The following is a 25,869-nucleotide window of genomic DNA, read 5'->3' as shown; positions in this document are numbered from 1 at the left end:
AGTTGTTATTTGATTCGCTGCTGTACCTGATTCAAATTATCAATTTCACTTTCTGTCATATCGACTTACACATTTTCATTCGAATGCCATCAGAAAACATAACACCACGAGTTAATGATTTGCTTTTGGAAAATAGAGACAAGTAAGGTATGCAAGTAAACGTTTTGAGTTAAAATTTTATTTTATTTTTAGCAGACGCAGGAATGGAAATGCTCTATCTACTAAAACCATCACGTACTCAATAAGTATACTAGTAGTTATTTTAATCATGGCAATTCCAATTGCATACACTCTGTCAGAGATAGTTATGTACGCATACCGAAATAATGAAACTGCTTCAAGTTAGTTTTAGAATTGGTGTTTATTTAAAAAATAGTTATTTCAGAATACATTGGAATAATTATAAATTCAATAAATGTCAGAGCACTGCATGCGCCAAAGAAGGCTGAAGACGTTGGTGAGTTAAAAAAAAACTACATTTGTGGAAATTTTACTTAAATAAGAGATCCTACCACTGACCAACTGTTTATAGAAAACTCTTTGAATGAAGATTCATTCACGACCAATACTAATCCAGAAAGCGATTACTTGTCACATCATTGTGAGTCTTGCAACACTGTTCTATTGATTAAAAAATGAAAAATTAATTCCAGATCAACCTCCATCTGCAAAGTGTAATAAGCGAATTGTTGGATACTACACCGACTGGGAGCCTCGCAAAATATCTGCAAAACAACTACAAAAACTGACTCATTTGATATTCACAAATGTTCCGATGAACTCCTCTGGGCACGTGTTCTTTGAGAATTTAGCACAGAGACGGCGCTTTTTGGAGATTAACAGAAAAGCCCAGCTAATGAATGTAAAAGTTATGTTTTCTATCGGTGGACACAAAAATGCCGAACATTATTCTACTGTTGTAGCAGATTCTACTAAAAGAAGGTTATTATTTTAAGTTCTTCTAATTCAACGATTCTAATATCTTTCAGTGTGTTCATAGATTCTATTGTTTCATTCATCAAATCCAACAATGCGAGTGGTGTGGATCTATTTTGGGAATGGCCCAACATAAGCGAAATGAATGATTTTATTACTACAATAAAGGAACTTCGGAAAAAACTAGCTGCATTAACAAAAGCCCAACCAAAAGGTACTCGTTATCTTCTGAGCATAATTGTTCCAAGCTCTCCAAGTGATTTGGAATATTACCTCAGAATGGATGGACTCCTTCACTATGTAGATTTTTTGAATGTTCTCACATATGGATACTATGCACCATGGAGTGGAGTGAATGGAAAGTTTGTTGGACCTAATGCCCCGTTATATGGAGGTAATAGAGAAAATGTTGATGAAACAATGCAATACTTGATATGTAAAACAAGGACTCCAAGTAAACTAAACATGGCACTCTCTTTTTACGGAAGATATTGGGAGAATGTGAATGACAATGTGCCAGATGAAATGTTTAAGGAAGCGGATTTAATAAATGGTAAAGCACAAGGAATGTTTGTTGCTTGGAAGAACCTAGCTGGTAGAGGATGGGATAAATCAGAAGCTTTGTGGCATGAAGAAACTCAGATCCCTTATATTTGGAACAGCGAGGAGAGGAAATTCTTTGTATTCGAAAATGAACGAAGTCTGCAAGCGAAAATGGATTACGCAGCAGATCATAATATTGGCGGAGTGTATATATGGGCATTGGGAGCCGATGATAACAATGATACTTTATTAAATGTGGTTTCATCTGCAGATTTATGTGAAGGAGGAAGTGGAAATACACTGATTTCACTTTGTGGTTGAATTTAAATAAACTTGTGTATCTACGAAATTCCCAAACTTTAAGTCTTGAAATCAGCTACCAGATTCTATATTTTAAAAATTATATGACACAACGATGGAAACCTCTTTTCACAAAAACCATTTTACCGCAGAAAAGTCAACACAAATTTGTATCAAATTTTTGATGTGATTTGCTGTAAAGCGATGTGGTATTATACCTTATTCTGTAGAAAGAAAGATACCGCGATGTTTTTCATTAATTGACAATTAGTGGATGAGTAATGTATCCTTTCCGTTTTGTCTTTTTTCTTCAAAAAATAAAACTAAAACCCTTTAACTTTTTGATCGAACATAACATAAAACATATTTATATTTTGTTGAATATTTGATATTGAAAGTTATTAATACATAGTGAAGTAGCGTAAATGAAAATTATATTTCAAAAAAAAAAAAACACAAAACAGAATTGAATTCCCTGGTGAACGAGACGTCACGCCCACTTTCCAACCAATCAGCGCATTCGATCTTCTCATACTCCTTTTGATTGGCTGAAAAGTGGGCGGCGCGAGTTGCTGATTGGTCGTGCAGTTCGCATTTAGGAGGAAATTCAAATTTTCGAAATATACCATACGTTTGTAATAGTTGAACATGTAACATTTTTTGATTTTTCCGTTGTGGTATTTTTATTATTTCAGACTATTTCGGGAATTCGGGAATGTACTCAAATATTTTCAGCCCAAATGAAGTAAGCTCCCAGAGGCGTGGAATGAAAGGCACCTTAATTTTTGTTGTATTTTATTCTTCATACGGATTTGCTCACTGCAATACAATATTAAGGTTGGCCAACATTTTAAAAGTTAATTAAATAATCAATACTTTATTTTCAGAAGTTCATCATTGAGTCGAAACTTTGAAGATTCGCTGAGAAGAATTCCACGATCTACTGATAAAGATGAAACTGGGTTTGAAGATTCGAATGTACAGGAAGTTATATTTATTTTGTTATATTGTTTGTTTGTTGCACTTGCAATTTTAATTTGTGGATTGATAATTTTCTATAATTCAAGGAAACGAGAACTCCGGGCAAACAGGTGAGTCACATTCAATTTTTTTGAATTACGTGTTTTGAATTACATATGTAGAAAGTAATTTTTGGGCAATTATTTTGCTGGCATTTCAAATTTTAGAATGATTCAAATCAAAATCCCCGTTGCGCCACACCACCTTCAAGTAGAAAGTCAGAATAACTTATGATAATTTACATTTTCTTCCAGATCAAGAGGTGATGAGTATCTTCTTGAGCCAACATCGGCGGATCATAAAAGAAGAAATTCAAGCAATATAGTTCCACCAGAACCAACTCCCTACCCAATTACATCCGGAGAAAGTGATTTGCGGCAAACTCCTTCTCGTTTGTCAAATGTAGAATGTCCTCCAGAGCTAGAATTAGCCCCAATTAACGAAAAAATTATGTATCTTCATTATTATGCAGAAGTTGAAATCAATGAGGAAGATCTTGACATTTCAAAGGGAAGACCACTAGGATCAGGGGAGTTTGGAATAATACGAAAAGGATTTTTAAGAAGCAAAAATTCGAAAAATGAAGAAAAAGAAAGCAGGTTGGAAGTGGCAGTGAAATGTATGTAGCAAAAGTTGAAACAATCGCAGAAAATACTTGAAGATTTCAGTACCGTTAAATGAATACAATCAAATTCAACAAGAATTGATATATGACGAATTGAAAGTGATGTGTGCAGTCGGTAAACACCCAAACATTTTAGCTTTAGTCGGAGGAATTACATTTGGAGAAAGGTTGGTGTGGAAACCGGCGGTCTTAGTTAGAATCTGATAAAAAATAACATTCAGAAAAATGATAGTATCCGAGTTTGTGGAGAACGGGGATCTTCTTAGTTTCTTGAGAGACAATCGAATATATTTCACAAACGATCAATGGACACTAGAAACTGAACAAGATTCTTTGAGCCTCGTTGACTTGCTCTCATTTGCTTTCCAAATTGCAAAAGGGATGGAGTATTTGATTCATGTTCCGGTATGATTTTGGCAATGTGAAATTTGAATAAATTTTTGCAGTGTGTTCATCGTGATTTGGCTCTCCGCAATGTACTGATAAAGAAAAATCGAATAATTCGAATTGCAGACTTTGGATTGGCTAGGAGGCATAAAAATAAAGATTATTACAAGTTAGTTCTTTTTATTCAAAAGCTCAAGAGCGTTTCTAGTGGTAAATTTAAAAAACGTTTAACTATAAAAATACAGAACTCAAAGTGTCGATACACCGCTTCCAATACACTGGATGGCACCTGAAAGTATAGACAAATTACTGTTCACTCAGAAATCAGATGTTTGGTCATATGGGGTCTGTCTTTATGAACTATTCTCTTTGGGAAAATCACCTTATGAAAATGTGATAAAATATGATCAAAGAGATTTTTATTGGAAGTATGTGCTGTCTTACTTGAATGAAGGGAAAAGACTTGCACAGCCTGCACATGCTGACGCAGAAATGTAAGTTGAAAAAGTATTTTACACTACTAAAATATCACCAATTACAGATATAATGTAATGAAACTATGCTGGGATCTAGATATGAATAGTCGTACAACATTCTTAGACTGCATTGAGTTTTTTGAGAAAGAATTGAAAACAACATCAAATGAGGTAAGTGACATTTTGAAATGTTTTGGTTGGAACTTTCATTGTACTGTCTTTCAGTATTTTCTTGATCTCACCAGAAAGCTCCGTTCAGAAACCAACAATCAACTTCGACTTAGTAATTGGCTTTCTGATGAGAAACATTGTGATAGTTAAATAAAAAATAATGTTTTGCTGCTGATTTTCTTTCCATTAAAAACCTGTTACTATTCATATTTGATACTTCTTCCTCACTTGATTCCTCTTCCTCAGTTTTATTTTTCTTATTTGACGTTTTTCCTTTAACACATCATCTCTCAGAAACTTGCTATCTAAAGTTACTTTTTTAGCATGAATACTTTGTGTTGTGTATTGAGCGAGCGACAAGGAGAGAAGAAGTTTATTACAAGAGAGTGTAAGAAGTAATGAATTATCAAGAAAGGTCGCTTACGCGATAGGTCACGTCTGTATAAAGTTCAGGTTTACGTTCCGTCCACAACACTTTGAATTCAACGAGCTCTTCTACAAAATAAACATGTGTAAGTATATCGAGTTTCTTGTGCTTAATTTTAATTTTCAACCATGATTTTCCAGAACACCTAAATCCAGCTGTCTAACTCAATGGAAGCATCTTGTCAAGCAATGTTTCATTTTGATTGCAATTTTAGTGTTCTCCGCACCAGTTGCATATTCATTGTCAGAGTTAATAATGATAGCTCGTCATAAAAGTCCGACAGTTTCAAGTAAGCGGAACTATTTCGAAAATTAATATATACATTTTTTTTCAGATTTGATAAAAATAGTTATTCTATCATCGAAAAAATCAAGAACTATGATCAAAACAAAATCTTCTACTGCGACAAAACTTGTGGGTCTACCTCCACTTTTTGATGTTCCGAGCAGTAAGTATCTGGTGAACACGCTTTTTTTGAAAGACATTTTATTAGCAATATGAACATATAGTAAACAGAAAATAATATAAAAAGTATGGAATCTTATAAGCTGATGTGCTGTAAAATTGTAATCACAAAGCCGCCAGTCTTCACATGAATAACAAAACAAAAGAATTTATGAAAATTTTGGCTCCGAAAACACAATTTTGCGTCCAGATAGTGATATTTATTTATTATTTGTACTTCAGTTAATGATACTCTCACTTTCAGTTTTCAGGCAATGAAACCATTTCACCTCCTGCTGCATTATGTGGCAAACGAATTGTGGGTTACTTTGCAGAATTTGAGAATTCTGTTCTAACAAGAAAACAACTTCAAAACAACTAAAGCCAGCTCTACTCTACTTTGAAAGTGATGATCAGTATAGGCGGATAATTAAATTCTCGTTCGTTTTCGGCAATAATGTCTAACGAAACATCACGTAACGTGTTCGTAAAGTCCATTGTCTCGTTTGTCCAAAATTACGATATAGATGGAATCGAAATATTTTGGACATGGCCCAAATACAAGGATGTGAATAACTAATAATAATAATAATAATATAATATTCATTCATGAACTTAGGAACACATTCACTGAACTTCAAAAAAGGACAAATAGAAAAAACGAGTACATAATTAGTTTGATTGCTCCAAAAAAGAAATCGAGGATCCTTGTTATTCGATTTGGAAGATTTTTTTTTCAGTTTGTTGACTTTTTCAATATTTATTCAACACAATTTCGAGAAAAACAAGTAGGACCTGATTCACCATTGTATGGAGGAGAAGGTAGAAACATCGATGAGACAATGAAGTATTATACTTGTAAAACTGGTCAACCAAGTAAATTTAATATATTTGTTTCTTTCCACGGAACATTTTGGAAAGACGCCGAATTACCATTACGGAATGATTCTGATGATATATTCAAAGACAAAAACTTGACAAAAGGAGCATTTGCTGTTCGTTGGAGAGAGCTACTTCAACAGAAATGGAACCTGGAGGAGATTAAATTTCACAATTTAACGAAAACCTCTTATATTTGGATTCCCGGTCCACCTACCTGGTTTATGACTTTAGAAGACGAAAAAAGTTTGAGAGAAAAATGTTGCTGATCATAATATTGGAGGAATAACCATGTGGACAATTGATCAGGATGATGATGATCACACTCTTTTGAAAGTTGTATCTTCTGCTGAATTATGCACTGGAGATGAGAAGAATAAGATTAAATACAAGTGTGATTGACCGAATTAATCAATTTTAAGTCAAACACAGATCCCCAACTAGGGAATGATAAAACTTCTATTAATTATTTGGCTCACTAGTAAAACAACATTATCGGTTGAATACATAAATCCTGACCGTGTGTTGCTGCTGATTGTTTTTATTTAGTTCTGTTATTAATCAGATAAGATACTTGATTCCTCTTCCTCAGTTTTATTTTTCTTATTTGACGTTCTTCCTTTATAACATCACCTTTCAGAAACTTGATGTCATCTAAAGTTTCTTTTTTTTTAGTATGAATGTTTTGAATTCAACAAGTCCTCTTCTACAAAATCGAAATATGTAAGTAGATTTAATCGCTTGAAATATAATTTAATAATGATTTTTCAGAACACCTAAAACCAGCTGCCTAACTCAATGGAAGCATCTTGTCAAGCCATGTTTCATTTTGATTGCAATTTTAGTGTTCTCCGCACCAGTTGCATATTCATTGTCAGAGTTAATAATGATAGCTCGTCATAAAAGTCCGACAGTTTCAAGTAAGCGGAACTATTTCGAAAATTAATATATACATTTTTTTTCAGATTTGATAAAAATAGTTATTCTATCATCGAAAAAATCAAGAACTATGATCAAAACAAAATCTTCTACTGCGACAAAATATGTTGGTCTACCTCCACTTTTGGATGCCCCGAACAGTAAGTATCTGTTGAACGCGCCTTTTTTTTTGAAAGATATGAGGTTATTAACTTGATGGGTTAGGTCGTGTTTTCATTACTGAGTATCAATTTATTAATTATGCGGGTATACCTCGACATTTTGATTTTCATACGTTTTTTGTCCACTGCTAGATGTTCAATAGTAAAACGTAACTGCTTGAATTTTTACTAGCCAAGTTTTTAGGTGCTTTTCTTGAGTTTTCTGAACAATATGACTATGTATAAAGTAAATATGAAATAATACACAAAAATCTGAAATCTTATAAGCTGATGTGCCGTCAAATTGTAATCACGAAGCCGCCAGTCTTCACATATAAAACAAAACAAAAGAATTTATGAGAATGTTGACTCCGAAAACACAACTTTGCGTCCAAATATTCATTCATTGTTTGTACGTCAGTGAATGATACTCTGACTTTCAGTTTTCAGGCAATGAAGCCCTTTCTCCTCCAGCTGCATTATGTGGCAAACGAATCGTGGGTTACTTTGCAGAATTTGAGAATTCTGGTCTAACAAGAAAACAACTTCAAATGCTAACACACATTATTTACCTGTTTGCTATTCCAAGGAATGGAGTTATAACTATTGTCGATGACCGATCTCTTAGAAAGTTCGAGGAAATGAAAAGTAATGCAAGAGAGGCAAGCTCTACTCTGAAAATAATGATCAGCATAGGCGGACATTATAATTCTCGTTCATTTTCGGGATTGGTGTTTAATGAAACGTCACGTACCGTGTTCGTCAACTCCATAGTCTCCTTCGTTGAAAAATACGATATAGATGGCATCGAAATGTTTTGGATGTGGCCAAGATACAGAGATAAAAACAATTATTTAATGTTTATTCAAGAACTTCGCTACGCATTCACGGAACTCCAAAATAAATTGAATAGAAAAGAAGATTTTGTGATCAGTTTAGTGGCCTCCAGCAATCTCAACCTATTATTCAATTTGGTGGAATTCTTGAATTCTGTCGACTTTTTTGGCATTTACTTGTTTAATAGTTATTCATATCAAGTTGGACCAGACTCACCGTTGTACGGAGGAGGAAGTAGAAACGTCGATGAGATTATGAAATATTATATTTGTAAAACTGGTCAGCCAAGTAAATTTAATATTATTATTTCGTTCCACGCAACATATTGGGAAGGCACCGATTTACCATTACGTGATGATTCTGATAATATATGGAAAGTTAACGAATCGGGAAGATTAGCAGTTGCTTTACGTTGGAGAGAACTACCTCATCATAAATGGAACCTGGAGAACATTAAATTTCATAATCTAACGAAAACTTCGTATATTTGGATTCCTGGTCCACCTACCCGGTTTTTGACTTTAGAAGACGAACAAAGTTTGAGAGAAAAAAACCGTTATGTTGCTGATCATAATATTGGAGGAATAACCATGTGGACAATTGATCAAGATGATGATGATCACACTCTTTTGAAAGTTGTATCTTCTGCTGAATTATGCACTGGAGAGGAGAAGAATACGATTAAATACAATTGTCATTGAGTGAATTAATCTTTGTTTAAAAGTCAAACACGGATCCCCAACTAGGGAATGATCAAACCTCGAACAAATATTTGGATCTATAATAAAAATATATTGTCATTCGAATAAATCCTCATTGTGCATTGCTGTTGATTATTTTTTAGTTCTGTTAATATTCAGATATGATACTTGTATTCTCATTCTCAATTATTTTCTTAATTGCTTTAGTTTCTATCATACGTCTCTGAAAAATATAGACATCTTACTATTCGAACAATTTTGTTTTTGAAATGAACCCTGTTGCTCTGACACTTTCCACAAATAGGAAATCAAAAATTGTGAGTTTCTGTAACCGTTTTAGTTTAATTTTAATGTGTATTTTCCAGCAAAATCAACCGCTTAACTCTGGATAGCGCCCGGGAATTTATTGTTCAATATGAACAAATATTTCTATTGGAAATACATACGTCGACTGCTGATACATAACGTAAGTTTAAAAAATGTGTTGCACATTACTAAATCATCATCAATTACAATTACAATGCAATGCAACTGTGCTGGGATCTCGATACGAATAGTTGTGCAGCATCCCTAGGCTGCATTGAGTTTTTTGAGAAACATCATATGTATGTGTATGCAGTATTTTGAACTTTTTGATTTGAATTTCCATCACATATTTTACAGTACTTTCCTGATTATAAAAGGGCCCGTTCAGAAACCAACCATCAACTTCGATTTTGTAATTGGCTTACTGATGGGAAATATTGTGATAATTAAATAAGTCAGAATGTATTATCGCTGATTTTCTATCTTTAGTTTGGTTGAACCCCGTTTATAGTCATGTTTGATACTTGATTCCTCTTCCTCAGTTTTATTTTTTTGATTTAACCTTGCCTCTTTAACACGCCTTGAAAATGGTATATATTAACCAATAGGTATCATCTTTAAGAAAATTTCAGTTATTCAAAGAAGTTGGTTTCCACTATGAATTCTTTGAATACAACCTATAATCCTCTTCTAAAATATCACAAGTTGTAAGTATATTGTTTCGGTTGGATTCATTCCTTGTTCCTTTTATGTATTTCCAGATCGCTAAAAACCCGCGCTTTAACTCAAGGGGAAAATATTGTCAAGCCTTGTGTGATTCTTGTTGCGATTATATTGATATCCACACCATTTGTGTTTGTATTTTCGAAGTTAATCATATTGGCATGTTGTAAATGTCAAACAGTTTCAAGTGAGTAAAGTTATTTTGAAATTTAACATTAAGTTGAAAAACTTAAAAAAGTCATCTTTCCAGCATCAATTAATGCTTTGATGTTAAACAATTCTACAACTTCACAGCATGCTCTGAAAAGTAAGCCATTTTTAAAAATACCTATTGGTGACTGGCAACCGTTGTATTAGAACACATTGCGTTTGTGCCGTTTTGTATGAACAGTGATGGTTATCACGTGAATGGTTCAGTTGACGATACTCAGAGTTTCAGTTTTCAGGCAATGAAACCATTTCTCCACCTGCTGCATTGTGTGGAAAGAGGATCGTTGGATACTTTGCAGAGTTTGAGAATTCTGGTCTAACAAGAAGACATCTCCAAATGGTAACACACATTATATACCTATTCGCTAGACCAACGAATGGAGTTATGACTCTGGATGGAGAACGAACTCGCCGAAAATTCCAGGAAATGAGAAGTAAAGCGAGGGAGGTAAGCTCTACTGTGAAAGTGATGATCAGTGTGGGCGGACATGATCATTCTGGTGCATTTTCGGCGATAATGTCTAACGAAGCGTCACGTAGCGTGTTCATCAAGTCCATTGTCTCGTTTGTCAAAAATGAAGATATTGATGGAATCGAAATATTTTGGATGTGGCCAAAACACAGAGATGTGAATAACTATTCAATATTTATTCAAGACCTCCGAAACGAATTCACTGAACTTCAAAAAAGGACAAATAGAAAAAACGAGTACATCATTAGTTTGCTTGTTCCGAAAAAGAGCTACTGGTCATTCGATTTCGAAGATTTTTTAAAATTTGTTGACTTTTTCAATATTTATTCAACACAATTTCGAGAAAAACAAGTAGGACCTGATTCACCATTGTATGGAGGAGAAGGTAGAAACATCGATGAGACAATGAAGTATTATACTTGTAAAACTGGTCAACCAAGTAAATTTAATATATTTGTTTCTTTCCACGGAACATTTTGGAAAGACGCCGAATTACCATTACGGAATGATTTTGATGATATATTCAAAGACAAAAACTTGACAAAAGGAGCATTTGCTGTTCGTTGGAGAGAGCTACTTCAACAGAAATGGAACCTGGAGGACATTAAATTTCACAATTTAACGAAAACCTCTTATATTTGGATTCCCGGTCCACCTACCTGGTTTATGACTTTAGAAGACAAAAGAAGTTTGAGAGAAAAAACTAAATATGTTGCTGATTATAATATTGGAGGAATAACCATGTGGACAATTGATCAGGATGATGATGATCACACTCTTTTGAAAGTTGTTTCTTCTGCAGAATTATGCACTGGAAAGGAAAAGAATGAGATTAATTACAAATGTGATTGATTTAGTGTTTTTTTTTTTAATTTTAATTTCTTCTTTGATTAGCTTTTTGGGAAACATGTTGAAAGTTAAATAAATCCTCATACTGTTACTGATGGCTTTTGATAGTTGGAAAACACTCATTGTTAATCTGATGACATACTTGCACCATCCTCCTCAGATTTGACTTTTTAGGGCAAGTTTAAAAAAATCAACAGGTTATTTCAGGAACTAATTTTTTCCTAAAAATTATTTATTTTATGAACCCTGTTCCTTCAAATTCAACAAATGCCCCTCTATTAGAGAATCAACAAATGTAAGTATATTTAATCGCTTGTAACTTTATTTAACAGTGATTTTCCAGAACACGAAGAATAAGCTGCCTAATTCAATGGAAGCATCTTATCAAGCCTTGTCTTATTTTGATTGCAATTTTAGTGTTCTCCGCACCAGTTGCATATTCATTATCAGAGTTAATAATGGTGGCTCGTCATAAAAGTGAAACAGTTTCAAGTAAGATAAATTGTTTCGGAAATTAATATCTAAAAACATCTCAGATTTGATAAAAATATTTATTCCGTCATCAAAAAAGCTAAGCACTACGACAAAAACAAACTCTCCTCCGAAACATTTGATTCAGGAAAGTGAGTATCCAGGGGGGGGATCCTAATTTTTTCATAGGTTTCATTTTCAGGCCATCAAACAATTTCTCCTCCTGCTGCATTTTGTGGAAAGAGGATTGTTGGATATTTTGCAGAATTCGAAAACGCTGGACTATCAAGAAAACAACTTCACATGCTTACCCATATTATTTACCTGTTTGCTAGACCAACGAATGGAGTTATTACTCTCGATGGAGAACAAACTCGCCGAAAGTTTGAAGAGATGAAAAGTAAAGCAAGGGAGGCAAGCTCTACTCTAAAAGTGATGATCAGTGTAGGCGGGCATGATTATTATAAGGAATATTCGCGTTTGGTGTCTAATGAAACGTCAAGAAACGTTTTCGTCAAGTCGATTGTCTCATTTTTCAAAAAAAACGATATAGATGGAATCGAAATATTCTGGACGCGGCCAAAATACGAAGATATTAAAAGTTATTCAAGTTTCATTCAAGAACTTAGGAGCGCATTCACTGAACTTCAAAAAAGGTGGAATAGGAAAAACGAATATATCATAAGTTTAATTGTTCCAAAAGAGAAACACTGGTCATTCGATTTGAAAGATTTTTCAAAGTTTGTTGACTTTTTCAATATTTATTCAACACAGTTTCGAGAAAAACAAGTGGGACCTGATTCACCATTGTATGGAGGAGAAGGTAGAAACATCGATGAGACAATGAAGTATTATATTTGTAAAACTGGGCAGCCAAGTAAATTTAATATAATGGTTTCGTTCCACGGAACATTTTGGGAAGGAGCCGAATTACCATTACGTGATTATTCTGATGATATATGGAAGGAGAAAAACGTGGCACGAGGACCATTTGCAGTACGATGGAGACATCTACGTCAACGTAACTGGAACCTGACCGATATTAAATTTCACAATTTAACGAAAACCTCATATATTTGGATTCCTGGTCCACCTACCTGGTTTTTGACTTTAGAAGACGAAAAAAGTTTGAGAGAAAAAAATCGATATGTTGCTGATCATAATATTGGAGGAATAACCATGTGGACAATTGATCAGGATGATGATGATCACACTCTTTTAAAAGTTGTATCTTCTGCTGAATTATGCACTGGAGATGAGAAGAATACGATAAAATACACGTGTGAATGAGTGAATGTAATTATTTCAAATTCATTTTTCTGTTGTTCCCGTTCAAAATGAATGTCTCAATAAATTGAAAATTGGATAAATCATTAATATATGTCTACTTCTGCTCATTATCTTATTTTTAGTTCTGTTATTAATCCTATAAGATACTTGTTTTCTCTTTCTCAGTTTTTTCGAATTTATTTCTATAGAACGCCTATGAAACAGGTATAAAATTACATTTCAGAAACTATTTCACCATTCAATTTTGTTTTCATGAATCGTGCTGATTTGAACTCAACAAGTATCCCTCTTTTACGAATTCAAAACATGTAAGTATGTTTGATTGTCTCTAATTTAATTCGACCATGCTTCTTCAGAACACGAAAAACCAACCGTTTTGCGCAATGGAAGAATCTCATCAATCCATGCTTGATTTTAATTGCAATTTTAGTTATATCAGCACCAGTTGCATTTTCATTATCAGAGTTAATAATGGTGGCTCGTCATAAAAGTGAAACAGTTTCAAGTAAGAGAAATTGTTTCGGAAATTAATATCTAAAACCTTCTTAGATTTGATTAACATGCTTATTCCATCATCGCAAACATCAAGAACTACGATGAAAACAAATAATTCACCTACAACAAAACTTGTTCAAAAAAGTAAGTATAGTGCGATTTTGTGTGCCACTCTGAAGTTTGATTATATTAAAAGAAAGACAGTGTAGGTGTGAGCGATTTAGTAACCTTTTTCCCATAATTCGTCTTTAGTAGTTCTAGCATACATAGATCTCATTTGTATAACTGAACGTAGCTTCTCTATTGTGGTATAGGATTGATTAATCTGTTCAGAGTAGTCAGGTTAAGACGTGCATTAAGCTGCCAATTGTAATAAAAACCAAAAACATAAAAATCTTTCTGACATCATGACCACACCTTATCAAAAGTCAATTTTTAATTAGAAACGGTTAGAATATTTTTGATGCCTAACTTACTATTAGGGAACTGCTGGAAAATCAGAATAAAAAACCTTTGGAAAACCGGACGTCCGGTTTGCCATCTCTGGTGGTGGGCTTATAAGACGCAATTTCCCAGAATTTTTACTTTCAGGCAATGAAAAAGTTTCTCCTCCTGCTGCATCGTGTGGAAAGCGAATTGTTGGATATTTTGCAGAATTCGAAAACTCTCCTCTATCAAAAAAACAACTGCAAATGTTAACACACATTATTTACCTGTTTGCTATTCCAAAAAATGGAAGTTTAACTTTTCGCGATGAAAGTTCTCGCCGAAAATTTGTGGCGATGAAAAATGAAGCAAGGAAGGAAAGCAGTACTTTAAAAGTAATGATCAGCATAGGCGGACAGTATAGCTCTGGTGAATTTTCGGGATTGGTGTCCAAGGAAACGTCACGAAATTTGTTTACCAACTCCATTGTCTCCTTTGTTCAAAATTACGATATAGATGGAGTCGATATATTTTGGACATGGCCAAAATACAGCGATGAGAACAACTATTTAATGTTTATTCGAGAACTTCGATACGCATTCACGGAACTCCAAAAGAAATTGAATAGAAAAGAAACTTTTGTGATTAGTTTAGTGATCTCCAGGAATGTCAACCATTTATCTAATTTGGTGGAATTCTCAAATTTTGTCGACTTTTTAAACATTTACCTGTTTAATAGTTTTTTAAATCAAATTGGACCAGACTCACCATTGTACGGAGGAGGAAGCAGAATCGTCGATGAGAATATGAAGTATTACATTTGTAAATCTGGACAGCCAAGTAAATTCAATATAATTGTCTCGTTCCACGCAACATATTGGAACGGCGCCGAATTACCATTACGTGATGATTCTGATGATATATGGAAAGATAACAACTCTGGAAGATTACCAATTGCTTTACCTCGGAGGCAACTACGTCAATACAACTGGAACCTGACCGACATTAAATTTCATAATCTAACGAAAACTTCATATATTTGGATTCCTGGTCCACCTACCCGGTTTATGACATTAGAAGAGGAAAGAAGTTTGAGAGAAAAAAATCGATATGTTGCTGATCATAATATTGGAGGAATAACCATGTGGACAATTGATCAGGATGATGATGATCACACTCTTTTGAAAGTTGTATCTTCTGCTGAATTATGCACTGGAGATGAGAAGAATACGATAAAATACAAGTGTGAATGAGTGAATGTAATTATTTCAAATTCATTTTTCTGTTGTTCCCGTTCAAAATGAATGTCTCAATAACTTGAAAATTGGATAAATCATTAATATATACGTCTGATCATTATCATTCGTTAGTTCTGTTATTAATCAGATACGATACTTGTTTCCTCTCTCATTTGAACTGTCTTTATTTCTATAACACGCCTTTGAAACAGGTATTAAATTATATTTCAGAAACTATTCCACCATTCAAATTTGTTCTCATGAATCCTGCTGATTTGAACTCAACAAGTGTCCCTCTTTTAAGAAATCAAAACATGTAAGTATGTTTGATTGTCTCTAATTTAATTCCATCATGCTTTTTCAGAACACAAAAAAACAACCGTCAATGGAAAAATTTTATCAAGCATTGTTATATTTTGATAACAATTTTAGTGTTATCCGCACCAATTGCATTTTCATTGTCAAAGTTAATAATGGTGGCTCGTCATAAAAGTCCGACAGTTTCAAGTAAGCGGAGCTATTCCGTAAATTAATAATTAAAAACTTTATAGATTTGATAAGAGTGTTCATTCCTTCATCGAAAAAATTAAAAACCACGACAGAAAAAAATTTGCCTACAACGAAACAACTGTTTAAATATAGTAAGTTTATGTTAAGCTCTTTTTTGTGCTATCCTAAGGCTCTAACATGTAAAAAGGAACAAGCTTAAGTAAAAAATATTTTTAAAAAAGTAATCGGAAAGTGGTTAATCTGATGAACATTGGGAAACTGCGAGATGGAAGCATTAACCTGCCACTTAGAAATAATTAAAATCATAAGAGCTTTTTATGAAAATTTTTAACCCTAAAGTTGATGTAGAATTACGAGTTTCAGGCACTGAAACAATTTTTCCTCCTGCTGCATTGTGTGGGAAGCGAATTGTTGGATATTTTGCAGAATTCGAAAACACTGCTCTAACAAGAAAACAACTCCAAATGCTAACGCATATTATTTACTTGTTTGCTATTCCAAAAAATGGAAATATGACTTTTGGCGGAGAACGTTCTCGCCGAAAATTCGAAGAGATGAAAAATGAAGCAAGGAAGGCAAACTCTACACTGAAAGTAATGATCAGTATAGGCGGACAATCAAATTCTCGTTCATTTTCGCGATTGGTGTCTAATGAAACGTCACGTAACGTCTTCGTCAACTCTATTGTCTCGTTTGTCCAAAAATACGATATAGATGGAATCGAAATATTTTGGACATGGCCCAAATACGAGGATGCGAATAACTATTTAATATTCATTCAAGAACTTCGATACGCATTCATAGAACTTCAAAAAAAGCTGAATAGGAAAGAAGACTATGTGATCAGTATAATTGTCAACTGTTACGACAACCAGTTATCCAATTTGATGGGTTTTTCAAAGTTTGTCGACTTTTTCAATATTTATTCAATACATTATCAATCAAGACAAGTTGGTCCATCCTCACCATTGTATGGAGGAGGAAGTAGAAACATCGATGAGACAATGAAGTATTATATTTGTAGAACTGGGCAGCCAAGTAAATTTAATATGATGGTTTTGTTTCACGGAACATTTTGGAAAGGTGCCGAATTACCATTACGCAATGATTCTGATGATATATTCAAAGACCAAAACTCGGCAAAAGGAGGATTTGCTGTACGTTGGAGAGAGCTACTTCAACAGAAATGGGACATGAGCAACATTAAATTCCACAATTTAACAAAAACCTCATATATGTGGATTCCTGGTTCATCCTTGTTTTTGACTTTAGAAGACGAACAAAGTTTAAGAGTAAAAAATCGATATGTTGCTGATCATAATATTGGAGGAATAACCATGTGGACAATTGATCAGGATGATGGTGATCACACTCTTTTGAAAGTTGTATCTTCTGCTGAATTATGCACCGGAGATGAAAAGAATACGATAAAATTCAAGTGTGAATGAGTGAATTTAGTATTTATCAATTTAATTTTCGATGACAGTTAAAGTGGATAGCCAACTCTTTCCCAGTAGGGAAAGATGAATTTTCGGTCAATTAATTGGAAACATTGCATAAATTCTCACATTGCTATATTGCTGCTGACTATGTTGTTATTAATCAGACATGATAAATGTTTTTTTCTGTATTTACATTATTTCTATAACTTGTCAATGAAATATGTATAAATTTTGTTTTAGAAATTAACTTCCCATTCGAGCAACTTTGTTTTCATGAATCTTTCTGCTTCAGACTCAACAAGTGCCTCACTTTTAGAAAATCAAAAAATGTTAGATTATTAAATTGTCTGGAATTAAATGTGACTATGCTTTTTCCAAACATGCTGTCTTACTCAATCAAAACAATTCATTTTTATTCTTGGCCATTTTCCATTAGCAATATTCCTTATTATATCTATTACTCACAAACCCCCGAAGTTCTTAGTTTATCAATTTGATAACAAATATCTAGTTTATTTGATATCATTGCTTCTTTATTTTCCCGCATAATAAATAAGAGATTTTATTTTAAAAGTGACAAGAACTACTTATATCAAAATTGAGAATGAGAACCGTCACATTTTCGATATTATATTGCGCCACATTCATAAGTTTAGGAGCTCCGACCGTAGAACAGTAAGTCCATTTTTTTTTTTTAGTCTTCCAATAGAAGCAGAAGAAGTTGAAACGCCATGTGAAACGGATCCGGTGATTAGTGTTGGCATAGGAATTGTGCTTTCTGGGATTGTTCTTATTATGTCAATACTAACATGTCTTCTTTGGGTTCTTTGCAAATCGAAAAAAAATTGTCGAAGTTCAGAAAATAGGCAAGTCGTCGTGTTAGTCTTGTCAAATAATAGTACTATCTTCCAGGGCTGATACATATACAGTAACCCAATGTTAGAGCTTCAGTCGGTTCCTATTGATTTGAACTATGTCGAAGATCTTGATACAAATTGTTACGAAATCAAGCTAGAAAACCTTGAAATTGTTTCGGGAAGTTTGATTTTGAGTGAGTCTGTTGCAGTATCAAAAGGATTGCTGCATATAAGAAATCCTAGTGGTGAAGAACACGGATGTTTGGAAGTTGCTGTGAAAAGTAGTTTGCTTTGAAGATGTTATTTGATAAATTTCCGATTTGCAGGCGCCGCAAACAATAGATCCTGCAGTGATTATACAATCTACAAGGAGTTGATGTTAATGTGTGCAATTGGAAAACATTCAGATGTGTTAACTTTAATCGGAGCAGTCACAAGTCTTGGAAAGTAAGCTTGGGACATATGTTAGATAGCTTATAGTGATATACTTTTTAGACACAAAACTATGATCGTTTCCGAACATGTAGAGTGTGGGGATCTACTGAACTATTTGAGACAAAATCGAGAACGATTTCAAGCCAAACAGCCTATTTGGTCTAATGAAGATAACAGTGGATACCTCATTCCTAAGAGTAAACCCATTGAAAACTCATTGTATACATCTGGCCTACTCTCGTTTGCATATCAAATAGCAAATGGAATGAAACATTTGGCATCTGTCCTTGTAAGTTTAGGTTTAAATTTGGGGCTTCTATAGTTTGTACCCACACTTCTGGGATAGTATTACAATTTTTATAAGCACTTCAGACTTGTAAGATTTTCCAACTACCAAGAAATAACAGCTATTATGTGATATTTCCATAAGGAGCCGCGCTGCATTTAGACACATTATGCATATATTGCTAACAAAATTAGGCTCACATCACGAATTAATGTAGAGAAATATATTTTAATTCAAGCCACTAATATCCAATTTTCAGTGTGTCCACCGAGATCTGGCTCTGCGTAATATATTGGTAAAAAGAAATAAAATAATTCGAATCAGTGATTTTGAGTTGGCCCGAGACACCACGGACAAGAATTATTATAGGCTCGTCATCTGATAAAAATAAATCCATATTGAAACAATTTTAATTCCAGAGTTCTGAGCGGCTATGATGTTCCCCTTCCCTTCTTCTGGTTAGCGCCGGAATGTTTTGAAGAATACAAATTTTCAGAAAAAACTGATGTATGGGCATTTGGAATTTGTTTATATGAATTGTTTTCTCTGGGCGAAACACTATATAAAGATATTCCCGCGAGCGGAAATACCGTTGATGCAATCATAGAATTCCTGAAAGTTGGTAATCGGCTCCCGCAACCAGAGCATTGTTCTTTCCGAATGTAGGTGTTTTCATCATTCAGATTTGTCAAGTTGATTCGTTTTTTCAATTCCAGTTACGAATTCATGAAACTATGCTGGAGTACTGACCCGATTAAACGTCCAACGTTCGATGAATGCAAAAACTTTTTTGCAGATGAACTGAAAGATTTATCTCCACAGGTTATTTGTTACATTTGCCAATATTTCTAAAAGAAAACATTTTTCAGATGTTCGAGAACATTAAAAACATTCTTCAAGAAGAGTCTGCAAAACAGATTGATCTTGTGAATTTGATATATGCAAAGTAATCATTTTAAATAATACTTTTTTTTGAAATTTAACATTGATATCAATAACAGGAAATGTTACATTTTTCATATCAGATACAATAATAATGCTCTGAATTTTGATTTACTTATTTTCTATAAATTTCACGGCTGAATTTCCAAAATAAACCAATTTTCTGAATGGTATTTTCAAATGCAATAAAAATATTTTTGTTTCACTTCAATTTTTACAAATGATTCTATTAACAAGTCGAAATTACTGGTTGATTGCAGTGTAGTTTGATTTGACTTTTTTTGGTAATCGAAAGTAAATCAGGTAGTACAATTTTTATTGGAACTTTTGCAAGGATTATTTTTGAATAGTTACCTCTTTCACACTAAACATGTTTGATCTTTTTGTTGAATCTATTTTTTTTTCATTTTTTTGTTCATATTTTATTGACTCTTTTTCTGTGATTCATCTATATGTAGCCTATAAGAGACATACCTTTATAAAACTTTGTCCTTCCTAATAGCAATTTTCAACAAAACAGCTGGTGACTAACCAATTAGCGGTGTCTTTATGCAAAAACAATTTTTTAAGTTTTGCTGTGTTTAAAATCAATATAAAATCAAAAAAGGTTTCCCTATTTCAACAACGTTGTAAGCTTCATTCACTGCGTGCCTTTCAGATGGATTTTGTTGAAAACTCATCAACATGTTTCAATCAAACTGGAGAATTCGAAACTATGGTCTTCACAAATCCAATTCTTTACTGGATCACTGGAATCGGGGTTTTAGGTGTGATGGTTCTTATTAGTGTTACTTTTTACTTTTCCTGGCGTATTTGCAAAAAACGTAGGCAACGAGAAAGGTTAATAATTTCAAATTATGCAATCACAAATGTAAATTTCAGAACAACTTCAAATGTCTACAGAAATTCAACTGTCATTCGTTCTATTCCATTTTCTGCGGTCGAAAATGGAGGAATCCTAACCAAGCACAGTACAACTAATCAGAGACCAGACGATTGCAATGAAAACTGTGAAATCGGATCCGAGAGAGTTGAAGTTCTAGAAAATATTCTAAACTCCAATTCTGTATGAAGTCAAGAATTGGTTTCTGAAAGTCAATATCCAAAAATAGTATCATTTTCCCGTTCTTATCACATGATTTGCAAATTAATAAAGTTACTACGATGACATTTTTTAAATGAATAATAATGTTAACAACTCTTTCAAAATACACATGCTTTGGCTTTGACATAGATTTCATAAAATTGTGATTAGTAGTTCATCCAAGCGTGTTCCAGGTCCTGTCTACAAATGTAAAATATTCCGAGAACGTGAGATTTTTTCTCAAGATCAAGGTTGAAATTGGTCGTTTTCAAGCCAGGCGAAAAAACCCCCTGTCGAGCGAGTGTTGAACCTTGCCGACTTAGTTCCCACCAGTTATCAGAGTTGGCAGGAGTCGGCAAAAGTTTGACTCTCGGCAAGACCCGTACAAGTTTCGACAGGACTTAAGTTTGGAACCTTACTCGCTGGCCACACAGGCCTTAAAAAGCCCTCAACAATACATTAATCTTCAACACGAAATTAATTCCTCATTGTTTCTGTATTGATAAGTATTACTAGAACCGGTTTATCATCATCCTACTCATCGAACTATTCCTAAGAAGACGTTTATATACTGATTCACTTGCTCAATCAGAGCACGCTATTTTTGAATTGTGACTAATCTTCCTCATTTAATGTCCTTCTAGGTTATTAGCCACGCCCACTTTCATTTTAAAGTTTCGACACAAAGAAAGATTATAAAAAGCTGGATTTTTAAATATTTCTCAATTTTTTAATTTTCGTCTGCAGTTCAAAATTTCAGGTGAACGAAATAAGTTCACCACCAATATATTTTTAGAATGACGGGTTCTGTAATTTTTTTTGCTTTATTTTCTTCATATTGCTTTGCTTCATGCTACGCACGGTTGGTCAGCAATGTTAAAGATGAAATCATATTCAATAAACTGTTTCAGAAATTTAACATTGGGTAGAAACTTTGAAGATTCGTTCAAAAGAGTCCCGCGAGCGTCTGAAAAGAATGAATTGGGCGATTCAAATGTACAACAGATTATATTCATTTCGTTATACAGTGTGTTTGTTGCACTTGCAATTGGAATTTGCTGTTTGATTAAAGCTTACAAATCAAAGAAACGACAGCTCCCGGCAAACAGGTAGGTAAATTTTATATTCCAAAAAAAAGCGTAAAATAATATAATTTTGATATTTTACAAGGAGGCAAGGCATTATACATAGATATTAAAGTTTAAGTTATTGTTTGCATATAGTTCGAAGACGGTGATTGGTTAATAAGTGGGCATATACTCGTTATAGAGAAAGTTCTGACAGGAAGATTTGCGACAGAAAAATAATGAAATACTAAAAAAAATCATGTTGTTAACCTGCTTTTTTTTCAGATCAAAAGGCAATGAGTATCTTCTTGAGCCAACAACGGCGGATCAGAAGAAAAGATATTCAAACAATATAGTTCCACCAGAACCAACGCCTTATCCAATTACTTCCGGGGAAGATGATTTTGGGAAAACTCCTTCTCGTTTGTCAAATGAAGAATGCCCTCCAGAACTAAAACTGGCTCCAATTAATGACAGAATCAAGTACCTTCATTATTACGCGGAAGTTGAAATCAATGAGGAAGATCTTGATATTTCAAAGGGAAGACCGCTAGGATCAGGAGAGTTTGGAATAATACGAAAAGGATTTTTGAGAAGCAAAAATTCCAAAAATAAGGAAACAGAAAGCAGGTTGGAAGTGGCAGTGAAATGTAAGTAGCAAAAATCAAAACAATCCCAGTAAATATTTGGAAATTTTCAGCACCGTTAAATGAATACAATCATATTCAACAAGAATTGATATATGATGAACTGAAAGTGATGTGTGCAGTCGGTAAACACCCAAACATTTTAGCCTTAGTCGGAGGAATTACAATTGGAGAAAAGTTGACCTATACATAGACGAACGCAGATATAATTTAATCATCAATTTTCAGGAGGATGATCATATCCGAGCTTGTGGAGAACGGAGACCTACTAAGTTTCTTGAGAAAAAATCGGCGAAATTTCACAATTGATCAATTGGCTTTTGAACCTGAAAAACCGTCATTGGGCCTTGTTGATTTAGTCTCATTTGCATTCCAAATTGCAAAAGGGATGGAGTATTTGATTCACGTTCCGGTAAAATTTTGGTAATATGAAGTTTGAACTTAACATATAATTTTGTAGTGCGTTCATAGAGACTTGGCTCTCCGCAATGTGCTAATAAAGGGAAATATGGTAATTCGAATTGCAGACTTTGGATTGGCTAGGAGACATAAAAATAAAGATTATTACAAGTTAGTTATTTTTATTCAAAAGCTCAAGAGCGTTTCTAGTGGTAAATTGAAAAAACGTTTAACTCTAAACATACAGAACTCAAAGTGTCGATACACCGCTTCCAATACACTGGATGGCACCTGAAAGTATAGACAAATTACTGTTCACTCAGAAATCAGATGTTTGGTCATATGGGGTCTGTCTTTATGAACTATTTTCTTTGGGAAAATCACCTTATAAAAATGTGATAAAATATGATGAAAGAGATTCCTATTGCAAATATGTGCTGGCTTACTTGAATGAAGGAAAACGACTTGCACAGCCTGCACATGCTGATGCTGAAATGTAAGTTGAAAAAGTATTTCACACTACTAAAATATCACCAATTACAGATATAATGTAATGAAACTATGCTGGGATCTAGATATGAATAGTCGTACAACATTCTTAGACTGCATTGAGTTTTTTGAGAAAGAATTGAAAACAACATCAAATGAGGTAAGTGACATTTTGAAATGTTTTGGTTGGAACTTTCATTGTACTGTCTTTCAGTATTTTCTTGATCTCACCAGAAAGCTCCGTTCAGAAACCAACAATCAACTTCGACTTAGTAATTGGCTTTCTGATGAGAAACATTGTGATAGTTAAATAAAAAATAATGTTTTGCTGCTGATTTTCTTCCCTTAGTTCTGTAGAAACCTGTTACTATTCATATTTGATACTTGATTCCTCTTCCTCAGTTTTATTTTTTAATTTTACGTTCTTCCTTTACACACCATCTTTCAGAAATTTGCTGCCATTCAAAGTTGCTTGTTTAGTATGAATACTTTGAATTCAACAAGTGATCCTCTTCTGAAATATCAAAACGTGTAAGTATCTTGTATCGGTTTTAATATAATCTTTTGATGTCTTCCAGATTGCTAAAAACCAGCAGGAAAACTCAATGGAAGCCTTATGCCATTCTTATTTTGATTATATTCATATCCGCACCAATTGTGTTTGTATCATCGAAGTTAATCATATCGGCAAATTATAAGTGTCAAACAGTTTCAAGTGGGTGAAGTTGTTTCAAAAATTGATTTTAACATGAAAAACCACAAAAAAAATAATTTATCATTCCAGCATCAACTATTTCTTCAAGATTAAATGATTCTACAGCCACCCATTTTGTACAGAAAAGTGAGCTTGTGAGAGTGAGTAAAAGTGAGTTAAATTTGCAAACATTGTACTAGAGATTTAACAAAAAGTCGAAGCTTATGTAAACACGTGGTGCCAGAGTGTCCCATTTCGGTTTGATCTACACATTTCTACGAGATTTGCGAGAACTTAAACGCAGACTTCTAGACGGAATTCGCATGATCAAAAGTGTGCTGACGTCACTTTTTTTCGGGAAAAATATCCGCATTTTGTAGATCAAACCGTATGGGACAGCCTGACAACACGTGTCTGTTGAAACACAAAGATCAACGGTGTTTGAATGGGTTTCTGCATGTGCCTTGTGCGCAGTTGCGTTATTATGCGTAATATTAGTTCACACTTTATTACCTCAGCTAGTTATAATCAAAATATCAGTTTTCAGCCAATGAAACCATTTCTTATCCTGCTGCATTCTGTGGAAAACGAATTGTGGGATATTTTGCAGAATTTGAGAACTCTGATCTAACAAGAAGACAACTTTAAATGCTCACTCATATTATTTACTTGTTTGCTATTCCAAAAAATGGAAGTTTAACTTTTGGCGATGAAAGTTCTCTCCGAAAATTCGAACAGATGAAAAATGAAGCAAGAAAAGCAAGCTCTACTCTGAAAGTAATGATCAGTATAGGCGGACAGTATAGCTCTGGTGAATTTTCGGGATTGGTGTCTAATGAAACGTCACGAAATTTGTTTGTCGACTCTATTACCACCTTCGTTAGAAATTACGATATAGATGGAATCGAAATATTTTGGACGTGGCCAAAAGAGAGCGATGAGAACAACTATTTAAAGTTTATTCAAGATCTTCGCTACGCATTCACGGAACTCCAAAAGAAATTGAATAGAAAAGAAGATTTTGTGATTAGTTTAGTGATCTCCAGGAATGTCAACCCATTGTATGGAGGAGGAACTAGAAACGTCGATGAGATTATGAAGAATTACATTTGTAAAACTGGCCAACCAAGTAAATTTAATATAATTGTCTCGTTCCACGCAACATTTTGGAAAGGCGCCGAATTGCCATTACGAGATGATTCTGATGATATATTCAAAGACCAAAACTCGACAAAAGGAGCATATGCTGTACGTTGGAGAGAGCTACTTCAACAAAAATGGAACCTGGAGGACATTAAATTTCACAATTTAACGAAAACCTAGTTTATTTGGATTCCTGGTCCACCTACCTGGTTTACGACTTTAGAAGACGAAAAAAGTTTGAGAGAAAAAAATCGATATGTTGCTGATCATAATATTGGAGGAATAACCATGTGGACAATTGATCAGGATGATGATGATCACACTCTTTTGAAAGTTGTATCTTCTGCAGAATTATGCATTGGAGATGAGAAGAACGAGATTAAATACAAGTGCGAATGATTGAATAATTTATTTATCAGTTCTTACCGTTCTAAATTAATGTCCCAATAACTTGACAATTTGATAAAACTTTAATGTATGTATATACTTCTGCCGATTTTATTTTTCAGTTCTGTGACTCATCAGACACGGTACTTGTTTCCTATTTCTCAGTTTCTTTTCCATTGCCT

At 33.9% G+C, this 25,869-nt stretch overlaps 10 protein-coding genes and 3 pseudogenes across 14 annotated transcripts; all 13 read left to right on the top strand.

Annotated features, from left to right (window-relative positions):
• Nucleotides 1-83: 83 nt before the first annotated feature.
• On the top strand, nucleotides 84-1,800 carry chil-7 (GH18 domain-containing protein; the record flags this gene model as incomplete). The annotated part of the gene is made up of 6 exons (NM_063730.5): nucleotides 84-142; nucleotides 193-341; nucleotides 386-457; nucleotides 533-601; nucleotides 654-942; nucleotides 990-1,800. The coding sequence occupies 6 exons, from the start codon at nucleotides 84-86 to the stop codon at nucleotides 1,798-1,800; spliced, it is 1,449 nt and encodes a 482-aa protein (NP_496131.2).
• A 708-nt stretch (nucleotides 1,801-2,508) lies between these two features.
• On the top strand, nucleotides 2,509-4,792 carry old-1 (Tyrosine-protein kinase receptor old-1). Its single transcript, NM_063729.5, has 9 exons — nucleotides 2,509-2,616; nucleotides 2,667-2,870; nucleotides 3,054-3,418; nucleotides 3,468-3,591; nucleotides 3,646-3,829; nucleotides 3,871-3,980; nucleotides 4,057-4,305; nucleotides 4,353-4,458; nucleotides 4,513-4,792. Exons 1-9 carry the CDS (start codon nucleotides 2,546-2,548, stop codon nucleotides 4,606-4,608), a joined length of 1,509 nt encoding a protein of 502 aa, NP_496130.2. The 5' UTR covers nucleotides 2,509-2,545; the 3' UTR covers nucleotides 4,609-4,792.
• On the top strand, nucleotides 4,778-8,947 carry chil-1 (the record flags this gene model as incomplete). Of its 2 annotated transcripts, NM_001047275.4 has the most annotated exons (7): nucleotides 4,778-4,970; nucleotides 5,026-5,174; nucleotides 5,220-5,333; nucleotides 5,602-6,931; nucleotides 6,980-7,128; nucleotides 7,174-7,287; nucleotides 7,738-8,947. In NM_001047275.4, the coding sequence occupies 4 exons, from the start codon at nucleotides 6,885-6,887 to the stop codon at nucleotides 8,823-8,825; spliced, it is 1,398 nt and encodes a 465-aa protein (NP_001040740.1). In that variant the 3' UTR covers nucleotides 8,826-8,947. The 2 variants fall into 2 exon arrangements, with proteins under 2 accessions (NP_001040740.1, NP_001366733.1); NM_001381569.2 differs by lacking the exons at nucleotides 4,778-4,970; nucleotides 5,026-5,174; nucleotides 5,220-5,333 and having other exon boundaries at nucleotides 6,885-6,931; nucleotides 7,731-7,975.
• C08H9.9 lies at nucleotides 4,857-6,610 on the top strand (annotated as a pseudogene). The gene is made up of 5 exons: nucleotides 4,857-4,970; nucleotides 5,026-5,174; nucleotides 5,220-5,333; nucleotides 5,602-5,897; nucleotides 6,070-6,610. Coding segments are annotated over exons 1-5 (1,214 nt in total).
• A 61-nt stretch (nucleotides 8,948-9,008) lies between the features above and the next one.
• C08H9.18 (uncharacterized protein) lies at nucleotides 9,009-9,310 on the top strand. Its single transcript, NM_001393169.1, has 2 exons — nucleotides 9,009-9,142; nucleotides 9,191-9,310. The coding sequence occupies exons 1-2, from the start codon at nucleotides 9,095-9,097 to the stop codon at nucleotides 9,215-9,217; spliced, it is 75 nt and encodes a 24-aa protein (NP_001379529.1). The 5' UTR covers nucleotides 9,009-9,094; the 3' UTR covers nucleotides 9,218-9,310.
• Nucleotides 9,311-9,761: 451 nt separating this feature from the next.
• On the top strand, nucleotides 9,762-11,476 carry chil-3 (GH18 domain-containing protein). Its single transcript, NM_063727.6, has 4 exons — nucleotides 9,762-9,838; nucleotides 9,893-10,041; nucleotides 10,105-10,161; nucleotides 10,301-11,476. The coding sequence occupies exons 1-4, from the start codon at nucleotides 9,789-9,791 to the stop codon at nucleotides 11,386-11,388; spliced, it is 1,344 nt and encodes a 447-aa protein (NP_496128.1). The 5' UTR covers nucleotides 9,762-9,788; the 3' UTR covers nucleotides 11,389-11,476.
• A 104-nt stretch (nucleotides 11,477-11,580) lies between these two features.
• chil-5 (GH18 domain-containing protein) lies at nucleotides 11,581-13,236 on the top strand. Its single transcript, NM_063726.3, has 4 exons — nucleotides 11,581-11,680; nucleotides 11,729-11,877; nucleotides 11,922-12,008; nucleotides 12,059-13,236. Exons 1-4 carry the CDS (start codon nucleotides 11,625-11,627, stop codon nucleotides 13,144-13,146), a joined length of 1,380 nt encoding a protein of 459 aa, NP_496127.1. The 5' UTR covers nucleotides 11,581-11,624; the 3' UTR covers nucleotides 13,147-13,236.
• Nucleotides 13,237-13,364: 128 nt separating this feature from the next.
• chil-6 (GH18 domain-containing protein) lies at nucleotides 13,365-15,413 on the top strand. Its single transcript, NM_063725.2, has 4 exons — nucleotides 13,365-13,454; nucleotides 13,503-13,651; nucleotides 13,696-13,785; nucleotides 14,233-15,413. Exons 1-4 carry the CDS (start codon nucleotides 13,399-13,401, stop codon nucleotides 15,318-15,320), a joined length of 1,383 nt encoding a protein of 460 aa, NP_496126.1. The 5' UTR covers nucleotides 13,365-13,398; the 3' UTR covers nucleotides 15,321-15,413.
• Nucleotides 15,414-15,535: 122 nt separating this feature from the next.
• chil-4 (GH18 domain-containing protein) lies at nucleotides 15,536-17,702 on the top strand. Its single transcript, NM_063724.6, has 4 exons — nucleotides 15,536-15,621; nucleotides 15,670-15,812; nucleotides 15,857-15,946; nucleotides 16,179-17,702. Exons 1-4 carry the CDS (start codon nucleotides 15,566-15,568, stop codon nucleotides 17,261-17,263), a joined length of 1,374 nt encoding a protein of 457 aa, NP_496125.1. The 5' UTR covers nucleotides 15,536-15,565; the 3' UTR covers nucleotides 17,264-17,702.
• A 159-nt stretch (nucleotides 17,703-17,861) lies between these two features.
• On the top strand, nucleotides 17,862-19,785 carry C08H9.8 (annotated as a pseudogene). The gene is made up of 9 exons: nucleotides 17,862-17,932; nucleotides 17,956-18,135; nucleotides 18,187-18,394; nucleotides 18,440-18,560; nucleotides 18,609-18,837; nucleotides 19,094-19,167; nucleotides 19,254-19,496; nucleotides 19,551-19,656; nucleotides 19,704-19,785. Coding segments are annotated over exons 1-9 (1,314 nt in total).
• Nucleotides 19,786-20,210: 425 nt separating this feature from the next.
• On the top strand, nucleotides 20,211-20,957 carry ZK938.10 (uncharacterized protein). Its single transcript, NM_001393168.1, has 3 exons — nucleotides 20,211-20,384; nucleotides 20,436-20,617; nucleotides 20,660-20,957. Exons 2-3 carry the CDS (start codon nucleotides 20,493-20,495, stop codon nucleotides 20,847-20,849), a joined length of 315 nt encoding a protein of 104 aa, NP_001379527.1. The 5' UTR covers nucleotides 20,211-20,384; nucleotides 20,436-20,492; the 3' UTR covers nucleotides 20,850-20,957.
• Nucleotides 20,958-21,658: 701 nt separating this feature from the next.
• Nucleotides 21,659-23,773, top strand: old-2 (receptor protein-tyrosine kinase; the record flags this gene model as incomplete). Its single annotated transcript, NM_063722.1, has 9 exons — nucleotides 21,659-21,723; nucleotides 21,773-21,970; nucleotides 22,214-22,578; nucleotides 22,629-22,752; nucleotides 22,804-22,987; nucleotides 23,036-23,145; nucleotides 23,222-23,470; nucleotides 23,518-23,623; nucleotides 23,678-23,773. The coding sequence occupies 9 exons, from the start codon at nucleotides 21,659-21,661 to the stop codon at nucleotides 23,771-23,773; spliced, it is 1,497 nt and encodes a 498-aa protein (NP_496123.1).
• A 171-nt stretch (nucleotides 23,774-23,944) lies between these two features.
• On the top strand, nucleotides 23,945-25,699 carry ZK938.8 (annotated as a pseudogene). Its single transcript has 4 exons — nucleotides 23,945-23,994; nucleotides 24,042-24,178; nucleotides 24,248-24,328; nucleotides 24,705-25,699. Coding segments are annotated over exons 1-4 (1,263 nt in total).
• The last annotated feature ends 170 nt before the right edge of the window (nucleotides 25,700-25,869 follow it).

Source organism: Caenorhabditis elegans, chromosome II, assembly GCF_000002985.6.
Source record: "Caenorhabditis elegans chromosome II".
In the NCBI taxonomy this organism is placed as follows: domain Eukaryota; kingdom Metazoa; phylum Nematoda; class Chromadorea; order Rhabditida; family Rhabditidae; genus Caenorhabditis; species Caenorhabditis elegans.
Note: the sequence above shows the minus strand (reverse complement) of the source record. Positions and strands in the feature narration are given on the sequence as shown.